At 52.0% G+C, this 23,255-nt stretch overlaps 1 protein-coding gene and 1 long non-coding RNA gene across 3 annotated transcripts; one reads left to right on the top strand and one right to left on the bottom strand.

Annotated features, from left to right (window-relative positions):
- The first annotated feature begins 1,038 nt into the window (after positions 1-1,038).
- LOC114485476 (uncharacterized) lies at positions 1,039-4,096 on the top strand. Of its 2 annotated transcripts, none has more exons than XR_003678897.2 (2): positions 1,039-1,994; positions 2,825-4,096. It is a non-coding gene; the product is annotated as an uncharacterized lncRNA (long non-coding RNA). The 2 variants fall into 2 exon arrangements; XR_003678898.2 differs by having other exon boundaries at positions 2,694-4,096.
- Positions 4,097-4,919: 823 nt separating this feature from the next.
- On the bottom strand, positions 4,920-23,035 carry LOC114485475 (myosin-11-like). The gene is made up of 15 exons (XM_028486962.2): positions 22,984-23,035; positions 21,942-22,360; positions 20,096-20,200; positions 19,855-20,007; positions 19,384-19,632; positions 17,665-17,877; positions 17,117-17,329; positions 16,741-16,902; positions 16,235-16,363; positions 15,845-15,933; positions 15,285-15,408; positions 14,468-14,676; positions 13,430-13,538; positions 13,180-13,352; positions 4,920-5,628 (listed from the first exon to the last, which is right to left on the bottom strand). Exons 1-15 carry the CDS (start codon positions 23,033-23,035, stop codon positions 5,496-5,498), a joined length of 2,532 nt encoding a protein of 843 aa, XP_028342763.2. The 3' UTR covers positions 4,920-5,495.
- Between the last annotated feature and the right edge of the window lie 220 nt (positions 23,036-23,255).

Genomic DNA, 23,255 nt, shown 5'->3' with positions numbered 1-23,255 from the left:
TACATATGACCTCACTGGATTCGCACCACGGCCCAAGACGCAAGTAATGCAAGTGCTGTCCCCATGTGATGGATGAGGATACTGAGGCCCTGAGTTAAGGAGCTGGCCTCACATCACGCAGCTGGCAAATAGCAGGCCAGCTCCGGGGTTACACCACCACATGCTCCCTGTCCCTCAGCTTGTGCCCGGGATGAAGAGAGTGTGAGGTTTCCAGAATCCCAGTCTAGACCACAATTGAATAAGCACATGACTCAGCTGGGCCTCAGGTTTAGCAGGTCTGGGCAGGGCCTGAGATCCTGCGTTTCTAACAAGCGCCCAGGTGGCTGGTCCTGCTGCTCCATGAGCCCTGCTTTGAAGAGAGAGGAGGCTCTGAGGAGTAGAACCCTTACCAGTGGGGCTTGTTCAGATGCTGTTAATGTTAATTAACTGTATGGAATTCCTAGAAGTTTAAGAGAGCCTGTTTTGATTTTGTTTAAAAAGAATAGCAGGTAAAGATAAATATTAAGTATAGTCATTATAAGGCCGCAAGGAGTTGGTCATCAGATGCTCTTGTTATGTTAGGCAACAAACCATTGACCGAAACAGGGCAGCGTTGGGATCAGAGGGGCTTGCTCGCCCACCCCCAGGTTTTGCATTCAGAGACGTTAGGGCACAGACTTTTGAGTGTGTGTTGGTGTCACGTGTGCATCCTTTTGCACACGCAGGTCTGGACGACTCCACTGGGGGGACCCCCCTCACGCCGGCGGCCCGGATATCTGCCCTCAACATTGTGGGAGACCTACTGCGGAAAGTGGGGGTAAGACGGCACTTCCCCAGGGTCCGTGTGGTGTCTTCTGTCTTCAGGAGACTTGAAGGGTGACCTTACCTATTGCTTCCCCTCTGGCAGAGGCTTCATGAGGTGCAGGTGTAGCCCTGGCTCTCGTGTCCCTTACAGTCGCTGCGCTTCTATGGGTGTTGTTTCTGACAAACACCCGGGCTCTGACCCTGAGTCACCCTTTGATCCCCGGGTATATCTTTCTTTCCCTGTACCATTTTCCCTGGCAATTTGGGAGATTCGGATGGTATTGATGATATTTTTTCTTAATTTGAAAAAACTGAGAAACATTTGAAAACTGCCTTCCCTTTTTAAAATTTCTCAGGGAGTTAAAGGGAAAATCTTGAAAGGCTAGGGCAGAGAACGTGCCCTTATAGGTTTTATGTTAATTCCAGGGAAGGAGTCTTTTGTGCTTAAGAAATCACATAGATATTCTCTGTAGTTGTTTTTCTTAGTTTTAAAAATTATGCCTGGAAAGCCACAGAGTTTAAGTCCTGCTAGTCTGTAATTGACCAGAATGTATGCATTCAGAGTTAACAGAAGCTTGCAACTCGTTTTCTATGTTTTTCCTTTTGGCTTTCATTTCTTTGGGTTGCTGTTATATAAGCAGCTTTTTATGTTTAGTTAGAGTATACAGAAGCTCAGGGTGATCTCAGTACCCATTTGGTTTCCAGAGGGTCTGTTTACAGCGAGGCAAGTCCTTCAAACCTCCTGCCACTTTGTGCATGTTTTACAAGGTAGCGGAGAGAGTGAATGATTCCAAAAGTTGATTTCATATTTCTTGTAGGCAGACTTAAATCATAGGTCGGGCTGGGGGCTCTTCTGGAAGCTCCTAAATATCTTAGACTACCAGTTCTATGAGTTGGACGTACATTGAATTTGGGGATGGGGTGGGGCACGCTTTGGGATTCTAACACACAACCCAGTTTGACAACCACTGTCTTAAGCTATTATTATGTGTATGGGCTCTGGTGAGAGGCACGAGTTCTTGTCTTCAGCTTGAGACAGGAAAGCATATTTCTCTCCAGGCTCTGGAGTCCAAACTTGCTTCCTGCCGGAACTTCGTGTATGATCAGTCCCCAAACCGACCCAGTGGCCCAGCCTCAGGGTGGGGGAGCAAGAACAGAGACGGAGGTGACAGACGGCCAGGCAGCACCAGCATGCCTCTGGGTGACAAAGGGTCAGTATCTTCTGCTGTTCCTCCTCAGTGTCGGGAGAACCCATCCTCTCCAGCCGGGAGCCTCTGACCCCTGACCCATAGCCATTTTTCAAAGTCGCAGGATTATGTCAATGAGGTATTATCCTCTACCCCATCCCTTAAGACAGAGTTAGGTGGTGTCTGCTGGTTTAGGCAAACAGCCAAGGAGAGGGTCATTTTTATTACTTGATTCTACAGCCCCAGCTCCTGGTCATGCTGTGAGAATGTCCTTTGTGTAAATCACTCCCTTGTTTAGGACTCAAGCTTCAAACACTGCTCTGCTTCCCCCAAAAGAGGATTTTTTTTTTTAACCTTTAGAACCTTCAGGAAACTAAATCAGCCAGACTAGATTCCTGAAGCCAGTCACCTGATTGGAAAACACAAGTCTGACCTCTAACAGCTTCATTTCTTTTCTTGCCTGACGAAAATCAGTGCAGCTTCCAGATTCTAGAATTCTGTAAGATGTGCCACCATCTCACTGGACCCCAGGCCACGTAAATTTGGGGGCGGTCAGTGGCAGACAGAGGACAGGAAATGAAGAATCGTTCTCCCCAGCATGCACATAACTTCCGGACCTTTAGATGTGGGTGTTTTTTTGGAGCGTCTTCTGCGACTGGGCTTTTTGCATGGCCTTGGGCACATGAGCCCTAGATAGCCAGTGTCCTTTTCTTCATTTCACAGGAGAGAAAATTGAGACCCAGTGAGACACTGCTCCCGACCTTGATATTCACTCTTATAACTTTGTGGGCCCCCGTGCTAGCCAGTCTATAACAGCTGTAATGTCCACCTAATTTGGTTTGCTCTGTCTGAAGGTTGGGAAAACGCCTGGAATTTGGGAAGCCGCCTTCAAATATTTCCTCACCATCGCTGCCGTCAGCCCAGGGTGTAGTCAAGATGTTGCTTTAGGAAATCCACAGAAGCCAAGGCCCCGGTGTCTGTGCAGGAGTCATTTTACCCTCCTTCCCTCTTTAAACTAGGTTTTTGGTTTTTTTAAGTTAGTTTGAGAAATACGAGCAAGCAGTTGCACTAGCCAGTGACAGTGGGGGGCGGGGATCGCCTGTGGCCCCGGGTGGTCATCCCCAGGAAATGCTGTCTCATAACCCCCGGCCTCCTTGTTGGGGTGTTGCCAATGGACAGGGACAAAGCGGACCCTCTGGAAATGGTGACGTGGGTGCTGAGGCTGCTCCATCATTTTCAGCAGACCTGAGTCCTGATTGGTCTTGAGAGGTGTTTTTCATGACCGGGGACACCTATAAAGTGGGGTCTGAGCCCATCTCAGGCTCACTCCGGCCCCCACTTTGCTGGAGCTTCTTCCAGAACAAAATCTCCAGTGCTCTTTGGCACAGTAGGGATCAGTGCACTGAAATCACATCTAGGGGTGAAGAACAGAACAGGCATGAACCTTTTATTTAAACTGTGGTGTGGTGTACCTCTGAGACTTTTTAATCTGCCTCTCACTGAGGTTTTTAGAGGCATGCTTGAGTTTCAGAGTACGTTTTGTGGGACCAGGTCAGTGGAAACTCTGTGTCCTCTTTAGACCAATCCTGGCTGTAAGTTGTCCTGAGCCCCTCTGTCCTGGCCTGGGGGTGACCTCTGCTTCAGGACCCTTAGGGTCTCTGGGGTGTGATGGCCTTGGTAATGCAGCCCCTAAGAACAGGACTTCATTCAAAGCCTTGATGAAATAATTGGGGTGGCCTTCGGATAAGATTAAACCACCAGGACTGTCGGTGGGAGGTTCCTTATTAAAGAAGAAACGAACCCAGGATTTCCACACAGATGGTGTGCAGCTCATCCCTGCTGGTTGTGAACGGCAGTCTCACACTTTGGACGCAAGTAAAAAGAACACATGAATTCCAGCGCATGCGTGCAGCTTAACGGCCTTCTGTTACATAGTTATTTTTCCAAAAGAACAGCAAAAATATCCTTGAGTTGAAAACAGAACTTTTCAAATGCTACTGAAATTCAGCAGAGAATTAAACTTGAGTGCCCACTTCGTTGCCCTGGCAACATTCTAACCTATATCGGAAAAAGATGTATTTTTATTTTTTTAAAAGAACAATAAAATCAAGAGAAACTGGTTTTTAGCTAGTTTGTGGTGGTCAGTAAATGCTGCTGCCTTTGTGCTTCTGTGTTTGCTATCTGGTGATGAAAAACTTGTTTTTTTAACCAAGTGACTATGAAAAAAACTACTTTTTTAAACATTTCCTTTCGAGTCAGCTTCTTAGAATTGTATTGGGACACGCGTGTGTCCTGTTCAGGGTGTATTAGCATTTGGTCATTCAGTGCGTCCTTGGTTTCTGTAATTCCCTCTTTTCAGTCTGTTTGATCCCATGGAGTTGGTGTATGGAATCATGTGTTGAGTGGAAACTTCACCAGGGGTCTCTGTCTAGGACATGCAGGCCAAGGAAGGGACGGGCCCAGGCCTGGTTTTTATGGCCCTCACGCCAAGAACAGTTTTTACATTTATGAAGCGTGGTTTAATTTTTTTAAAAAAAGACAAAAATGTGACAGAGACCATGATGGAGGCTAAAATACTCAACTTTCTGGGCCTTTATAGAAAAAGTTTGTCGAGCCCTGCTGGGCGAAGTCTTGTGTTTTAACTCAAACATTCAAGGAACTCGTGTTCTTCACATTAAATGCGTGCTGTTTTGATTGATAAATATGTTCCTCCCTGGGCCTCGAGCCGCCCACCTCCTGTGTGGAGGAGCCCCTCACTCACATTCACTCTGTGTCTCTTCTCTTGGCCAGTTGTGGGGTCTTGGACGATTCATCTCACCTCCCTGGGCCTCAGTTTCCCCATTTAATGAAATAATAACCCTGACTTCATAGGGTTGTCGTGAGGATTAAATGAGGCCACCCCCCCACCCTGTCCTTTTTCTCTAGAAAACAACAGAAAAGTCAACTCCATTCTAGTGATTTATAACCTTTTATTAGTGAGGGTGTCCTTAAGTACAGCTGGGGTGCATATAAAACAGTGTGACATTCCTGCTCTTAGCCGTTTGAGCGGAGTCTCCTTTTTAATTCACGTGACTACAGAAGGCACTTGGTCTCGGTGAACTGTGTGCATCTGATGTGCGGGAACCGGAGGGAAGAGGAATTTTCAAACCAGGGCCCACCGGGACGATGGAAGAGTCCACGGGGCAGGAAGGGCTGGGGGTGGGGACAGTGGCACCCATCGTGGTGACTTTCTCCCCAATTCATGTAAACTAAGTTGCCAGTGATTAGTTACCATGGATATATTTTTCTAAAAATTCAATATCTCTGCACAGTTCTCGGCAGAGGGAGTGGGTGTGTCTGTGTCTCCTGTTGGGTTTTTCTCCTTCGGTACATCGTTCCAAACTTAAGTTGATGCCCTGAATGCAGGGTGGTGGTCTTTATATTCATTGTGAGGGGTGTCTGTGATGTTTGGAGTTTGAAAATGGATTTAGACGGTACTAAGAGGAGTCCACTGGGTTTGGTTCTGCCCTGTTTTGAGCAAGTTGTTCATTCACTGGCTTTGGTTCCGTTAAAGTCTGCATCACGAGCGTCCATATCCTCTTCAGAACCGTCCGCGTTTTCAATAACTCTACGTCCTCCAGACCTTCTCGAGGGAACAAAAGAGGTCTCATTCCCTCGCCTGTGGGTGTTAAGAAAACACACGTTTCTTAAGTACAGAAATCTCCCTCGAGCTTGGAAGAGATTTTCAGACGGGGCAAAAAACAAAAACAAACTCAAAACAAATGAGACGCAAATATTCAGGTTGAAGTGAACAAATCCTGACCCGTATGGGTGCATTTAATCAGCTGGAATGGGGGCAAAGTAGGTTTTTCAAAGCAGGACCATCTGCTTTAAAAAATGTCTGGCTTGGTTGTTTGCTGACCCACAGGATTCTGGTCGGCTGTGGATTTCTGTTTAGAAAAGAAGGAAAAAAGGCAAGTGGGGGTGATGGCTTCATGGGATTATTCCTACACTGTGGAGCAGGGATGAGGGGGACCTGTTGTGTCTGCACCTCCTCGCTTTCAGAAGGAAAAGGGGGGAGGGGTTTAGGTTTTGAATTGGAGGAAGGTGAGAATGACCACCAACCCTTGAGAGGGAAGGAGGTCCCTGCGTGGATGCCAAGGGTGCTCTCTGGTTAAAGGCACCTCATTGCTCTGCTTTTATGGAGCAGAATTCTTGTTCTGAGTTCCCCCAGGGCAGGGATCTCGCCTGTTTTGGGCGCACCATGGCAGGCACCGTGCAAGGCATAGAACGGGTGCTCAATGAATATTTGTCAGAAAAACATTAGACATGTTAATCCAGGGTGTCTCTTAGCCCTAGCTGGTGGGACACCCCTTTTCTCTCTGTCCTTTCCACTCCTGTCTCCTCTGCTCCGTGCTGCCGGATGCCCTTTTCCCACAGGGCCTGCCCTGGTCACCTGAAGTGAGGCTTTGCGTAGGAGGGCGGGGCAGGCAAGAGGAGGAAAAATCAGACCCGCCTGCACTTAACCTCCGCTGTTTGGAAGGAAAGTTCGCCTTCTTTTCAGCGACCACAACAAATAATGTTGTGTGTTGGGCTCCAGCCATCTGACCCTGTTTGACAGGTCTTCACTCATTTTAGGATGTCTAAGAAGAAAGCAAGTATTTTGCAACAAAAACAACCCGCTTCGCCACACAAAGGCTGGACAGAAAAGCCACGAGGGTGAGCCCATCCCAGTGAAACCAGCCCGTCAGTTCTTTAGTCAAAGGGGGCAACACAGGTAAGACAGGAAGCATAAGCAAGGCCCAGAGATTTCCTGATCGCTGACATGGGGCTTCCCACCACGAGCCTTCTGGGGTCCAAGGGTGGGAGGAACCCGGGCTGGTAAAACCCACTGGGGACGGTGGATGGTACTTCCCAAGGGGCAGCGATCAGGAATAAATACTTAGTAGCTACTGCCGACTAAAGACCTGGGTCAGCCTCACTCCCATCAGAGGGAAGCTTCTAGGCCTCCAGCTCCTTTTATTTATTTATTTATTTTTGGCCGCACCTCAAACGCAGAACTTCCCCAACCAGGGATTGAACTTGTGCCCCCTGCAGTGAAAGCACAGAATCCTAACCACTGGACCGCCAGGGAAGTCCTCCAGCTCCTTTGGAACTAACTTTGTATCACTCAGTCTCTAGAGGTTCTTTGAAAGTCTCTTCCTTCTTTAGCACCGTATTCTCCAAGAACTCGGGACAGAGTAGGGTCCCGGCGTGCAGGGCTCAGCAGCCATCCACACAGCTCTCCTCCGTGTCTAACCCTCCAGGTTCAAAACTGGATGGGATGGCCTGCAGCTGGAAACAGTGGCTCGGGCTCCCTTTGTCTCTCCGAAGAGTCTGCATTTGCTAACTAGAGGAGTTTAACTGATCAATGCGCTCCCTTGATCTAAGAAGTAAATCAATCGCGCCTGGGTCCCTGTAAACCCCCTGCGTGGGCACCAGTCCTGAAGCCGGTCTGTTCTGGTTCAGGGGCCTTTCTTGAAAGAACTGGCTTCAAATCCTAGGCAAAGGTTGACACTGGCTATATCTGTCACAGGAAGTAAAGGACCCCTCTAAATTTTTCTTAAAGGGTCTGATCCTGGAGAATTTGGATTCTAGTCATGAAGTCAGAAACGTATCTAAGGTACTCTTGGCATCCCAGGGATCGGCACAAGAGCGTGAGCACCTGCTGCTTTGCAAGGACTCAGTTTCCATCGACGGGTGGGTCCTACACCCCAGCCAGCCCTAGACTCCAGCTTATCCCGTGATCGGGATGCGCTGGCAGAAAAACTGCTCAAAAGCCATGTCTTAGAGGTGTGATGCTCCTGCCTAAAACTCCTGCCAAGACCTCATCCAGCTTTAAGTATATGGGTAGTGACAGCAAGGTGGGATTCTCCAAGAGAGAAGACAGACACAAGGCAGGGCTGGCTGGGCCTCTCAAGGAGGATGAGGCGAAAGCCAGGCCCCAGGTGCCTCACTTCATGTGTGAGGACGTTGTCAGGATCCCAGAGAAGTCGAGGCCTCTCAACCCTGTCTTGTGAAGGCCCCGTTTGCTCCCTGAGTCTTGGGTGTCCATCCCTGGTCCGTGAACACATGCCCGTGAGACCTCCAGTAAAGGCTCCTCCTGGCCTGCGCCTGGCCCTGTGGTGGCCGGTGTGGCCCTCGTGCACTGAAGATGCAGTAGCAGCTGGCCCTCGCTCAAGCCCCACGCAACCCCAGTGAGACATCGGGGTGAGAGCTCGTTTCCCTCGCACACGTGTGTGGAAACCCCACCTTGGGAGGCACATTGCTGGGCTGCAGCCACCGTCACCCTGTGCTTTGCTAATTCTGACTTGTGAACCAGACCAGCCGGATGGAAGCCATTCTCCAGGATGGTACCCAGACAGTGGAGCTGGCACATCTATCTGCTCAGCGTGGTGTCTGAGCCAGACGAGCGAGTATGGCACAGCCATGGCCTCATCATTACAAGGGGCCTGTCACACAGGTAAGAGCCATCCAAGCCACACGCAGCCTCTAAACTCTAAGCACGCGGCGACAGGTCACATCGGTGCCACGTCACACGCCAAAGCGGGAGGGAGGAAGGAAGGAAGGAAAATGGGTAAAGAGATGAGGTCTTCTTGTGTCGATGTTGGTTTTGATGAAAGACAGTTTTGAACTAAGATATCTAAGCCTTCAGATTTTGTAGGAATCCCAGGGATTTGCGAGGGCCACAAAAGGAGGGGTGGGGGGCGGGTTGGCAGAAAGGAAATGGAAACCAAGAGCCACAGACACGAGCCGCGAAGCTGCAGGCATGATACCTGGTGAGTCATTGCGGAGTTTCCTGGGGGAGGGGGCCTCTGAAACAGAGAGAGAGAGTCCCCGGTGGTTACCATCCTCCCATTCAAGTGCAGTTTTAATCATCAATGCATTTGCTTCAATTAAATAATTAAAGGCACCTTTAAGTCACCCTTACGGTGGAGCATCTGAAGCCACGAACTCTCAGAGAGGCTGACACACAAAAGGACGAGCCTTTTTTTTCCCAATTAAAAAGCAAATTTCTGTCCTTCAGAGCTTCTCTGAAGAACTCAGGTGGCTTCCTCCCATTCTGCATATCTGTTCAGGAAGGTAAAGGAATCTGAGTAAGCTAGTCCAAAATATCCTTGTGGGAACAGAACCTGAACAGACCTGGGCAAGGAGCCCGCAGCAGCCTCTCACTTTAGTATCGTTACTCCGTCTTCGTTGCCTTTTATGCCCACAGCAAGACAGTAGAGGTGGGCACCCTGGGCGGCTCCTGTGGAGATGCCTGGTGGTGTCAGGAGTGATAGGTGCGTTGGTCGGGCTCTAAGCAGGGCTTGTGTTGGGATTTACCTGCCTGGTAAAACTGTGTGAAACTTGCTCTGTAATTTCTTGCTCGCTGAGGAGCTGGCTAGGTTTGCCCACCTCACTTAAGGCTCTAGTGCTTGAGTTTGTGCTTTTGTACATCTAGAGGACTCAGAGAAGGTGGAAAAGGTAGGACCCGTCTTCCACTTGTATGTTGTGTGCGTGTTCATATTAACTGTAAAAATAGGTTAGTCCGATGCCAGCCTGTACAGCCCAAGAAGGGTCGGTGTCTGGGGCAGAACCCAAAGAGGATGGTCAGCATGCTCTGCAAGAATCATCGGTCCCAAGAAAGGGAGCAGTGACGACAAAAGGGTGAGAGAGCTGGGGCGGCTGACTGCTGTCCCACCGCTCAGCCCGCCTCCGAGGAAGGGCAGCGTCCAGTCAGCAGCCGAGCAAGTGCTGGGGGGGATCCAGCAGTGGGCACGCACCACCCCTCACCTTGCACGGGCAGGGGGCTCCTTCCCAAATCCCCGTACTCTGAGCCAGTTGCTCTCTTTCCCCTCCTGAAAGGGGTTCGGGCTTTCCCCTTGTCTCGTGCAGTGGTTCTCAGAGTCTGGAGCCGAGATGCCAGGTGATTGCAGAGGGTTCCTAGGTATGCCCTTGGACTGCTGAATTGCACAGTGAGAAAGGTATTCCCTTTTCCACTCTTAAATACATCTGATTATGTCAGAAAATCTGTTTGGTTGCTAATGTCTTTGTCATTCCCTTTTTAACTGAGAAGTCTGCCTTCAGGTCATAGTCATCAATTTGGGGCCACAATAGCTAGAACTCACTATTGTTTAGTTTTCACTGTTTTAACTTCATTGTGACCTGTTGATGCAAGTCATGCTGGTTTAACAGTACAGGGGTGGTAGGTTTCATTTGTAAATAGACATGTATGATTAAATAGTTAATTTCAAAGAAAACATCAAGTCAACAAAAGTACAGGCGGTAAGGCAAAATGGCAAAGGTGGTACGAGAATGCCTGAGGTTGGAAAAACATCACCTCTGACTCAACGATTGAAGGTTTATTCTGTGCCCAGCACTATCCCAGACACTGGGGATGAATAAGCAGACAAAGCCTCTGTGTTCGTGGGCTCTCAGGCCAAGAGTGAGGACAGACTGTGTACGAGATAAGTAAAAGAAATAGCAAGTTCCATGATGACAAGTGGGTAAGAGAGAGGAGAACGGTAAAGAGTAAGGTAGGAAATTCTAGTAACATGGGTGAGTGAACACCTGCAGGAAGGGAAGGAGGGGCCAGCTAGCACAGCAAGCTGGGGGAGGGGCATTCCAGGCAGAGAGAGCAGCCAGTGCAAGGGCCTTGAGGCAGTGTAGGAAGAGGTGGAGGTGGCGGGGTAATTTAGGAGGCAGAGGACAGAGATCACGTAGGGCCTAGTGGAGCTAGCTAACCATTGTGAAGATGTTACTTTGGCTCTGAGTGAGGTGGAGCCCCCACAGAGGGCTCCAAGCAAAGGAGGGACGTGATCCAGATCCATTTCTGTGTTGAGAACAGACTATAAGGGGCCAGTATGGATGCAGAGAGGCCCACAAGGAGGCTGAGAAAGTTGTCTAGATGGGAGGAGAGGGTAGCTTGGACCAGGGTGGCAAGCAGTGGTTGGATTCTGGATGTAGAGTATTTTTTAAGGGAGAGTTGACCAGATTTCCCAACAGAGTGGATGCAGGGTGTAAAGGAGAGAGAAAAATAAAGAATGAGCACAAGGTTTGTGGCCTGGATTAATGGCAACTTTCAGCTGCGGAGGATTGTGAGAAGAGCTGGTTTGGGGGTGAAGGGGTTCAGTCAGGGCCCAGGTTGGGGTATGTTTAGGTGTGCACTGCCTGTTTGTTAGGCATTGAATGGGAATGTCAAGGAGGTCTGGAATCCCAGGAAGTCTGGGCTGGAGATAAACTAGGAAGTCACTAGCTATAGATGGAACTTTGAAGCCACCAGGCTGGTTCAGATCACCTAAGGAATGAGCAGCAGTAGGGAGGGAGAGAGGACCAGGATGGCGCCCTGGGGCAGGAAGACGGGGTGTGGGAGGGTAGAGGACCAGGATGGCGCCCTGGGGCAGGAAGACGGGGTGGGAGGGAGGAGAGGACCAGGATGGCACCCTGGGGCAGGAGTGGGCAGAGGTGGGGATGGGGAGAGGACCAGGATGGCACTCTGGGCAGACCAACAGCAACTGGGCTTTGAGATGAGGTACCAGCAGAAGAGATGAAACATGGCCAGAAAGGTAGGAAGGATACCAGGTGAGGGTGGTATCCGGGAGGCCCAGTAAAGAGGAGTGATGGGCTATAGCATATGCTGCTGAGTCAGGTGAGGACCGAGGACTGACCACTGAGTTAGAGTTTTGTGGTAACAGCAGGGAAGCAGGGTTGGGTTTGTTCACCTAATGGAATGACTCAGTGAGAGAGAACACATCACAAGGGAGAAGGGTAGGACTTTCAGGAGCAACGTCCTCAGTTAAACAAGAGGGGGGTGGGTCTGATGGTGGACCTCAGTTGGTGCTGGACAGTTGAGCACAGAAACGGGGGAAAAAAAAATAGAGGAAACGAGCATAGATGTAGGGAGGTGTGTCGATAGGGAAGTGGGGGCTTGTCTGTACTTCATGATAGTTTCCATTTTTCCATTAAACAGGAAGTGAAGTCATCAGCTGAGAGTGAGGATGGCAGGGAGAGTAAGTTTAGGGAGAGTGAAAAGCAGATGCCTAAGGGGGGAGGGCTGAGAGCATGGGGGAGGGGTGAGATGGGGGAGGGGTGAGAGGAGGAGGGGACTGAGAGGAATGGGGAGGCAAACGTCCGGGCAGCACTAAGTGAGGTCGGCTTGGTTCCGCGATTTTGAGTTTCCAGCGGAAGTGGCAGCACACCTGTTTGCTTTTCCACACTGCTCTGAGCTGCAGAAGGTTGGCAGTTGGGTTTAATTTGGGTTGTGTTTTAACCAAGTCAGCACAACACAGCAGGAGGGGAGACCAGAGTGTGGAGGATGTGGGAGAGGCTGACCATAACCATGGAGTCGCTGGGGCTGCGAGAGGATGAGAGGATGAGCCGAGGGGTTGGAGACCCCGGCAGAGACAGAGGGAGTGAGCTAAAGAAAAGTGGTGGCAGGCAGATGATGGGTGCTTGAGGGTCACATTAGGGCTGAGAGTTACTGGGAATGCCCGGGGAGTGGCAGGGTCCTGGAGGAGAGAAGGTCGTGGACTTGAGAGGCTGGATCACCCACCTGCTGGGGGGTGTGAGCGAGTGTGATAGGAAGCACGGAGCTAAAACCTTCAGGGAACCAGGTGGACCAGGGGGCGGGAAGGAGCCCAGAGGTTCAGGGGTGTGGGAGAGAAAACAACCGCAGTCCACTTATGGCAGAGGGTCTCGACTGTGGGCGATGGCCCCCACCGGGGGACGTTGGGGGAAGTGCATCTAGTGGGTGGAGGCGAGGGATGCTGCTCCACATCCTACAGTGCACAGGGCAGCCCATGATAAAGAATTATTCAGCCCTGAATGGCAATAGTGCAGAGAAACGCCGAGTTCGGGAAAGGTGGGGAAGAGAAAGTCCAGGAAAGAGGTTAAGAGAGAAGGGATTCTGCAGATGTTGATGACACAGTGAAGAAAGGTCTCAGGAGATGGAGGTACTGCCTCCTCCTCCTCCTCCTCACCTGGAGGATGGGATGAGAGCGGTTGTTAGGACAGAAGGGGTGCTGCTCAGAGGGAGGCCCCTGTGATCTGGGCCCCGCCCACATCCAGCACACGCTGGTGCTGCGTACATGGTGCTGAGCTGGAAAGCTGTGAGGGCTTTGGGGAAAGGGGCTCTGAGCCACTGTGGAGGTTTCAGGCCGACTCGTGCACCCAGCCCATGAGACGAGGCCGCCGGGGGCTGGTCCCTCACCTGAGCTTGCTCTTGAGCGCCGTCACCTCGCGGCCCATGGCCTCATTGCTCTCCGTGGCCTCATCCAGCTCCCGCTGCAGCTTCCTGCGGTTGGCGTTGATGCGCTGGGACTCTTCCTCCGCCTCTTCCAGCTGCCTCTTGAGTTGCTTGACCCTCGTGTTTCCTTTCTCAGCCTGTCAAGGAGAGGCCCGGGGGTCAGGGGGTTCTGTGGCGGGGCTCGCGGGGCTGGGAGGGGGCGGGGCAGGGTTACCTGCTCCTTGTACTGCTCTGCCATTTTGCGCTCGTCTTCCACCTGCAGCAGGGCCTCCTTCAGCTTCTTGTCCTTCTGCTTCAGCGACTTGGTGGCCGCTTGTTTCTCTCTGCACACACAGGGGGAGTGGGGATGTTTCGGACGGGGAGGGCCTCCCTTGCAGTCGGTGTGTAAACCAGACCAGCATGGCCCAGGTGGGCACTTTTCCTGAGCCCAAATCAGGGCTCATCCTGAGAAAAATGTTCGTCCATGAAAAGGAATGAAGTGCTGACATCGGCTACAGCATGGGGGAGCCTTGAAAACATGCTCCGTGAAAGAAGCCAGTCACAAAAGGCCTCATGATGTATGATCCCACTTTACGAAATGTCCAGAATAGACAACAGACAGAAAGTAAATCAGTGGTTGGCTGGGGATGGGAAATAGAGGGTGATGGTTAAGGATACAGGGCTGCTTATTGGTGATGACAGCGTTCTACAGTTGACTTTGGTGAGCGTGTGCCTATGAATTGTACACTGAAAGCCACTGAACTGTACACTTTAAATGTGTGAACTGTGTGGTATGTGAGTTATCTGTAAAGCCACCACCAAAAGCAAAAACCGTGCAGGGATCCCAACCCTATCTGATGGTCATGAATGTGCTGTGACCTTACAGCTCAGGGACCGTACTTAATTGAGAAGCCTTCCCATGTTTGTGTGTGCTGAAGGGGCTGATGATTTGGATGTTTTGTGTACCCATTAATGTGACATCCTGCAGACACACGTGAGGCAAAGTGGCATGAGCTCCTGGGAAGTCTGGATGACATCACTGAAGAGTCATGCTGCTTAGAGCAGCTAATGTCGCAGAGGCTTACTCCGGGCCAGGCTAGGGCACAGCACCTTCCGATGTTCTCACTCAGTTCTCCCAACACAGCTGCAGTGCGGGTACCACTGAGCTGATCTCTCAGCCAGAACTGATGCCCAGAGAGAGGCTGACTGACCCCCGACATCCCCGCCGCTCACCGGCAAGCCGGCTGTCGTTTGGGCGCTGTCCCCACCGTACCTGGCCTCCTGCTCGACCTGCTCCTCTAGCTGTGCGATCTTGGCTTCCAGAGCTGCAATGGTGGACTTGAACTTGGACTTGACCGCCCCCTCCATCTCCTGCAGCTTGCTCCGCAGCTCCTTGTTCTGCCGCTCAAGCTGCTGCCGTGCACTTTCATTCTTCTGGGCCGTGCTGCGCTCCGTGGCCAGCTCATTGTTGAGCTGCTCGGCCTGGGGAGGAGGGTGAAGGTCACCAGGTGGAGGGCTTGGGAAGTGCCAGACGGGGCACTGAGATGAACGGCTCCCCCCCGCAGTCCCCAGCCTTCGTTGGCCTCTGCACACGTCCCTGGAGCTGGAGCACCCAGAAGCCCTCCTCCTTCCCCTCCAGCAGCCAGCTCCTTGGCCATCCTTGAAGGCCCAGCTCAAGAGGCAGCTCTTCCAGGAAGCATCCCAGTGCCACCCAGGCGCCCAGGTCACACGATGGGTCCCCAGCGCCCATCATGGAGCTGGCGCTCAGTGATGTCACTGAGTGCTCACTGTTGTAAGGCGGGGGCTGAGGAAAGAGCAGGAAGGAGACCGCCAAGGCCCTTATGGGCGAGCATCGTCTACTGGAGGGAGCCACCAAAGGAGGTGCTGCAGGCGGGGTGCTGGCATGACCGGAAGGGGAGGGAGTGGACGCTCGGGAGCAGACGTGCTGGGTCCCTACTCTCCCGTCTTCGCGTTCTCGTCCCCCCGCACCGAGGCCTGGCACACAGGAGCCTGTCCTGAAGCCGTGTGAGGCTTGGGACAGGGCGGATCTGAGGCATGTGCTGCCCTGCTCCTGGCCGCCCCGGCCCCACCTGCTGTGTGGCCTTCCGGACTCGGTCACTCATGGCCTCCATGTTGCCTTGTTCTTCCTCCAGCTCCTCCTCCAGCTGCGCGATCCGGGCCTCCAGGCGGCGCTTCTCGTCCTGCAGTGCGTTCCTAAGGGAAAGGCAGCCGCTCTGGGGCCTCCGGCCTCCACTCAGAGGCTTAGAGAGCTTCCTCTCTTGGAGAAGCAATGCCTCAGGGTTGCCGCCTTTTATAACTGAGGTTCAGAGAGGCTTAGAGGCTTGTCCAAAGGTACACAGCGGGAAGTGGGGAGCCAATTGGTGTCAGCAAAGCCAGGCCTGGGATGAGGATCCGCTCCCTCCTCCCCAACGTCCCCAGATGCCCCGTCCCCACCATGCCATTCATTCAGAATGAGTGAAACTGGCTACACCCTCAAATAGGGTGTGAGAACCCCATGACCCCTGTCACAAGCTCAGCTGAACATTATATCATTTCCAGCATCAAATGGGGTCCAGGAGACTCTCCTCTGACTGCCTCTCCCTCATCATCTGAGTCTAGGGAACCCCCTTTCTCCCCATGAGGCTCATACCTTCCAGACACGCTGCTGGCCAGTTCCTCAGCCAGCTCCTCCTTCTCCAGGTCTGCCTGCTTGCGAGCCCTCTCGGCCGCGGCTAGATCCTGGACGGTGGCAGGTGGGGAGGAAGGCAACCTGCTGTCTGCCAGGAAAGGGCTGAGCCCACCCAAGAATCCACCCCGTTCCTGTCACCTGGCCCCCAGCCATCTCTAAAATGGCTCGGCCTCCTCTGAGCTCAGGGGGAGGCCTGCAGATCCATCAGGGAGGAAACCCTGTGTCTTTCCCCACCCTCGCTATGGGGCCCACCCATGTGGAATGCTGGACTAGGGTGCACAGGCTGGGGGTGCCCGGGGCTGCTATCCCGGCATCCCCATCAGGGCTCTCGCAGCGAGGAGAAGCCTTTACCTCCTGTAGCTGCATGAGGTCTGCCTCCAAGCTCTTGGCCTTCTTCTCATTCTCTTTGGCCGTGGCAAAGATCTCATCCCGGGAGGTGCGGGCGTCTTCCAGCTCTCTCTGGAAGTCCTTCATCTGAGCCTGCGTGGTCAACAGGCGGGAGCAGCTAAGAGGTCCTTACTCACCGAGTCCTGCTGCCCAAATTACCTTTCTGTGCCCACCCTAGGATTTCCCACGATTGACCGCAGAGCCCTCAGCCTCACGTGGCCAGGTGGCTGCCTGGGGCACAGTTCTGGATGGGCTCCGCAGACCTAAGAAGCGGTGCTGAGATCTGGGGGCCACAGCCAAACGCCTGATGTGGCCCCCCCCCACCCCCAGGGCAGGAAACAGCCCCCAAAGCTAAAGGGTGATGGAAAAACACCAGGTGACCAGGCACCGGAGACAGAGGAAGGCCTGTGTCCTCCCACTGCTGCTGACCTGGCTTCCCCTGCGTGCCCGGCCCTCGGGGCATCACCCACCTGCAGTTTTCGCAGCTGCTTGATGGCTTCCTCCCTCCCCTTGATGGCCGAGTCGGCCTGCAGCTCCAGGTCCTTCAGGTCCCCTTCCAGCTTCTTCTTGGCCGCCACCGCCAGGGCACGTTGCTTTCTCTCGTCTTCCAGTTCCGTCTCGTACTCGTGAAGCTGAGCAAGGAGAGAGACGTGCACTGCCGGGCAAGGCCGCCCCTAGGATCCCTCCCCGGCGCCCAGGTTTGCACAACCACCTGCAAGGTGGGTTTCTCATCCCCGGGTCAAAGGTGAGAGATCAGAGTCTCCGTGAAGCCAGGAAGTGGAGGTGGGAGGAAGGAAGCAGGCCGCCCCACCTCCCCTCCCCGCTTTCCTCCTCCCCACAGATTACCTGCCTCTGTAGCTGCCTCCTCTTTTCTTCATTCTGCTCGTCCCGGGCCTGGAGATCCCGCTCGAACTGGCCCTTCAGGGCCTGCATGTTGACTTCCAGCCTCAGCTTGGCATCTTCTGTCGCCTGCAGCTCATCCTCGAGCTCTTCCAGCTGGGTCTTCATCTCCTCCATCTGGGTTTCCAGGGCCCGCTTGGACTTCTCCAGCTCATGGACCTTTTACGTAAGGGTTGACGTCATGAAGATGGTCGGGCAGCCCCCAGGGACAGCTCATCAAGGTCAGGGAGATGGCTTTTGCCACCCTCAAGATGCATGACCAGGAGTCCAGACCAGAGCCATCCTCTTGGAACCCTTGACTCAGAACCCACCCGCAAATGCAGTTCCCAACCAGGCCCCTTCTTTGCATCAGCCCGAGGGACTCCCTCCAATTCCTGAGTATTGCTTAGCATGGAGGAGGCATGGAGCCCCCTCCCGCCCCCGTGGACTGATAAATAGCACAGAGAGTGGGTGGGTGAAATGTAGACAAGCAAAGATGATGAAGAGCCACTTACGTTCTTGCCCACGTCGTCCTTGGAGCTAACCAGATCCTCCATCTCAGCTTTGAGCATTTTGTTGGTCCTCTCGAGCTCCTCTTTGGCTTCTAAGGCCTCCTCAAGGGCCCGTGCCAGCGACAGGGCCTTGGTTTCCTTTTCCCTGGCTTCCGCCTCGGCTCTGTCCCTTTCATCCGCATATTTGGAAGAGATGTTTTTCTCCTCGGCCAACAACTGCAACACAGCAGAAGACCCAGAGGTGAGCTCTAGGCATGCCTGAGGGTCGGCTGCATTGAACTGCAAATATGGGGAAGAAGCCTTGTGTCCAGCTGAACTTGTCCTGGTGCAGGTGGAAGGAAGTCAGGTGTCTAAGCAAACAGTTTATAATAAGACTGCTCCCCGACTTCGAGGTCAACCTTCAGAGCCAGCATCCACTGAATCTCTGTGCTTGGAAATCACTGACGCTGCCCATGTTGGTTAGAATGTGCTGCGACCGAGGTCAGGGTGACATTTAATCCTCCCAGAGGCCAATTATTCTTTTGTTGTTTCATGGCCACAGTCGCTCGCTCACAAGAGTAGCCTATGAGCCGCGGTAGGGCAATGGTGAGTGGTGGATGGATCTGCACGTAGTTCCCCCTCTGCCTGGAGAAGCAGTTCCAAGAACACCCCATACTGACGTTAATCTCAGCTTTAGAAAGAGAGAGCAGTACACACCGTAACATCCAAAACCCAGACTGCCAGAATTCAACAAAGACAGGCAAGTAACAGGGACTCCCAAACGGCAGTCAACACAAAACCTCTCCACTGTTTGCGACAGGAAAATAATAAAGCAGCCTCAGACCCTGGGCCAGGTAGTGAAACCGCAGATTAGAAGCAACGAGGACAAGCTGTCAGCACAGGGAAGGGATGGCTGGTAGAAGAGGGAAGAATCCCAAAGTACCATCCCAAAACTGATTTTTGGAATAAATCCCAAGTCACTTGTAAACCAAATCATATTTACTAAATCTGAGTAACCTATATTAAAAGTTGGTATTTAGGGGTTTGGGTCATACTGGTGTATGCATTTATCAGAACTCAGTGAGTGTACACTTAAGATTTACACATTTCATTGTATGTATTCAAGGGAAGAAAAAATATTTAAAAAAATGAACCCTAGTTTTTATATGCAATGCTGAGGTATCAAGGGGGAGATGTACAGATGTCTGTAATTTGCTTTGAAATGCATCCAAAAGATACAAATGACAGATGCAATACACCCTTATAAATAGTGTGTGATAAAGTCTGCGTGGTAAAGCATTAATGATTGAAGCCAGGTGGTGGTGTACAGGTGTTCACGGTATAGTGCTTTCCGCTTTGCTGTGTGATGAAATGTTAGGGAATGGTGGTATTTCAAGATTACTTGGAAATCTCAGCAGGCACTCAATAAATACTCGCTGAATAAATAAAATCAGTAAAACTCATTCCCTATCGGGGCTAGAACCCAAAGCATGACTGGGTTTCTAGATGGCCCTTGTGGTGGGACCCGGAAAGTCACAGCCACTGAGGCTTTGCCACTCTCCTCCCCCTGACCAAGAAGCCCTAACTACTGTTTCACACAAAGCAGGCTAGGCTTCCATCACGTCCAGCAAAGCCTGGATGGGATGCTGACACACACGCAGCAGCCACACTGGATACTTTGCAGACCCGATTCCCCCCCAACCAGGGTCCATGAGCAGAGTTGGAGGGCCCTCCAGCCCCTACCTGATCAAACTTCTTCTGCTTCTTTTCCAGGTTGGACACCAGTTGCCGCTGGTTGTCCAAATCAACGACCAGGTCGTCCAGCTCTTGCTGAAGCCTGTTCTTGGTCTTTTCCAGTTTGTCATAAGCAGCTGCCTTCTCTTCGTACTGCTGGGTAAGGCCTTCAATTTCCTTCTGGAACCTCTTCTTGCCCTCTTCCAGGGATTCCACGGTGCTGGCAAAGTCTTGCAGTTTCTTCTTCGAATCGGAGAGCTGAAATGGCAGTGTCCAGGGTGGGGTGAGAGGAGGGTGGTGAGGGATTCCCATCCCTGTGCCCCTGAGAAGCAAAGACCGCCGTCTCACTGAAGAAACTCAACAGCAGGGGGAGCCGGCGAGCCAAGCAAAATGGCGCCACCATTCTACCACAGTCACATCGGAGCCACTGATCTACGCTTAAGGGCTCAGGCCCAGAAAAGCAAGGTCATGCAGGGGCACCTGGATGTTCAGAGTGGAGATGTGGCGCTCCAGGTTCTGCTTGGCCTCCATCTCCTCGTCCAGCTGGTCCTGTAGGCTGTTCCTCTCATCCTCCAGCTGGCGCAGCTTGGTGGACACGTTGAGCTTCTGCCGGGTTTCTTCTTGAAGCAGCTCCTGTAGAAAGGACACGTGGAAGTCTAGGGGCCCACCCCCAGGAAGGTCGTACCCCAGGCGCCTCTGGCTGATGTGGCACGATACCCACCTGGGTGTCCTGGAGCTGGGACCCAAGGGATGCCACGTCCTTGGCCAGTTTGATGGCCTTCCCCTCTGCCTCGTTGAGCATCCCCGTGACACTCTCGACTTCATTCTGAGGGTGCCAAGAGACTGGTTAGTCGGAACCTCTGGAACAGGATCCTCATTAAGTAAGAGGAGCCCTTTGTACTCAGTGGTAGGCCTTGGGGTATCCACTGCGAAATACCCATGAGCTAGGGGGCCTGGTCATGGTCACTCCGTGGCCCCCCCAGGGAAGCACATCGCGTACCAGTTGCAGTCTCTGGCTGTAGACTCTGGTTCTAGGGCCCTGTTAGATCCTGGTTAGACTGTAGTTAGACTGTGCTGACTGGGCCCTGATCCCTCTAAATGGATTCTGGATCCTTGCCAAGGTTGGCAGAGATGAAGCAGCAGGTGTGAGGCTCCATACACTGAACAATGGTCTGGACTCACTCACTCCCTAAAGTGGGGGAAGAGACTGCAGGTGGCACTTCCACTTCCAAGGGTCCTGTCCCTACCACCCCTCTTCTTCACCCCTGCTCTTTGCCCTTTCACTGACCCTTATGGCAAAACCAAAGACGCAGACACTAAAGGTAAAAAGCCTTCTACCTTTTCTCTGTCTTTTACTCCAGGAGCTGGTATCTCTGAGCAAGTCCTTTCGGAGATAACTGCCCACCATCTGTCCTCTTCCCATTTACAGTAAGGATATAAATGATCTTGACTCCACTCCTTCAGGACATTGCTTGTATTGGGATAGTAAAACCCCTGTGCCCAACTGCATGTGGAAAAATTCATACTTAATGCTGCCCTGCACCCTCATCCCAGGCTCTAGGCGCATTAAATCTTTATCAGAAGTGGCGCCATATCCCACGAATGGCAAGTCAGGCCAAATGTCTATTCAAAGCTAATTAAGACCAAAGAAAACCAGACCATGTCATTCTTCAGCTTAAAACCCATCAGTGGTTTCCCATCACTCAGAGTAAAGACCAACATACATATAATAGGGCCTGGAAGGCCCTGTGTCCTCTGGCCACAACCTACCTCTCCAATCCCATTTTGTGCCACGTTTCCCCTTCCATTCGGCATCTAGCTCTACTGGCCTTACATGATCTCTTCTAATTTCCCACTTACCGCCGGGCCTTGACACATCTGCCTATAAGTAGATAGACTTCTTATCTGTCAGACTATACATCTTTCTTAGGGAAGCCTTTCCTGACCCCTCCTCCTGCAGCCCAGGTACCCATATTATTTACACTTATTGCATTATGTGCCTCTGCTTTCCAGCATCATTTTACATTCATTTATGTGGTTATTAATGTCTTTCCCTCCACTAGTCTGGAGTTCTCCTAGGGCAGGGACAGTGTCTGTCTGCTTCCTTGCTCTTGTATCTCAGGATTAAACATGGTGCCTAGGGCTTCCCTGGTGGCGCCGAGGTTGAGAGTCCACCTGCCAATGCAGGGGACACGGGTTCGTGCCCCGGTCCAGGAGGATCCCACGTGCCGCGGAGCGGCTGGGCCCGTGAGCCATGGCCGCTGGGCCTGCGCGTCCGGAGCCTGTGCTCCGCAACGGGAGAGGCCACGGCAGTGAGAGGCCCACGTACCGCAAAAACAAAAACAAAAAACAAAAAATACCGTGGTGCCTGGCATACAGCAGGCACTCAATAAATACTCACTGAATGAGTGGAAGAGAGTTTTTAAAGATTAAATTGAATAGGGCGACCATCTCATCTCCCCAAGGAATGTAACTAGAGGAAACGGACTTGCTTTGCCACGAGAGAGGCTTTGTTAGCCGGAAGAGCCTCATCCCTCAAGGGTCGGTCCCAGCGAAGCCTGCCTCACCTGCAGTTTGTGGACCTTGTCATTGAGCTCGGCCCGGGCCCGTTCCCCATCGCTGCACTTGGACTGCAGCTCCTGCAGCTGCACCTCCAGCTTCTTCTTCTTGTGCTCCACCTCCTGCTTGGCTTGGCTCAGGACACGCAGCTCTCCAGCAAGGTCTGCGTTCTCTTTCTCCAGTGCCTGCTTGTTCTTGTCCAGGTTGGCCTTGGCCTGGCCAGAGAGGCAGAGGGGAGGGAAGGCGTTACAGCCGTGGCTGGGCGAGCATTTAAGATAGGGACCTATGCTGTCGGGGGATCTTTCTCTTTCCTTTCCCCTCCCACAGTAAGTCCGGGGACCTGTGCCCCCTGCCTCAGGGGAGGGACACGGCACAGTGAAGAACACACAATCACCAGTAAGACTTTTTGGATTCTGTTTTCCTAAAGCTCAGAGGTTGCAAACTGGCATCCCCTGGGCTGCATCAACTCTGCCATCCTGTCCTGTTTAATCCATGCAGTACCTTTTAACATTTTAATCAAGAAATACCACATAAAAATCTGGATTCCCAGCTTCTCTTTTCAAAAATCACATGTTCTATTTCATGGCTAGGTGGTGGTTACACTAATGAATACATTTGTCAAAATTATTGAGCTATACATTTAAAACTGGTGAATTTTGCTGCATATACCTCTGTAAGTCTGACTTTCAAAAAAGCAAACTAAAGATCTGGAAACAGAGGTCTTGCCTTCCTCCAAGGTAACAATCACCTGGATATGCATGGCAGCCAGCCCTGTCAATAGGGCAGTCACACTCCACTTGGCCCCAGTCCCCACCATTCCCTATTGTCCATCAGATTTATCATTGAATGTACACTGCCATTTCTGTGAAAATTTAGAGAAAGTTATTTTATCTAACTAGCTCATGTAGGTGCATGACTTTCTCCAAGAAAAAAAGTATTTTGGGAAAAAGCAGAAGAAGGGAGGGGCCTTCTCCCAGGGCTTTAGGGAGGAGGAAAGAAGCAAGAGAGAAATGTGGGTCCCAGGAGCAGAGGAAGCAACAGTGGGCTCACCCTCAACCCCCAGGAAGGTGCTGTGCAGTGTCCAGGCAGCCTCAGAAGCCATTCCTCTACTCCAGGTGTGACTAAGAGCTGCTGGGACCTCAGACAGGGACGAAGTGCCTCTTAGGGTAACAGTGCAGATTGATGAGCAAGGACCCTGGGGGACCTCACGGGATCTGGGCTCCCCCAAAACCTTTTTCCCAGAATGGTGGCAACACTATACACATGTAAGGGGATTCAAGATAGGAATGATGTTACAAGTTTTTGCCAACAATCTGAAAAGT

This window comes from Physeter macrocephalus, unplaced genomic scaffold (assembly GCF_002837175.3).
Source record: "Physeter macrocephalus isolate SW-GA unplaced genomic scaffold, ASM283717v5 random_1103, whole genome shotgun sequence".
Taxonomy (NCBI): Eukaryota; Metazoa; Chordata; class Mammalia; order Artiodactyla; family Physeteridae; genus Physeter; species Physeter macrocephalus.
The sequence above is the reverse complement of the archived record's forward strand: the minus strand, read 5'-3'. Positions and strand labels throughout refer to the sequence as shown.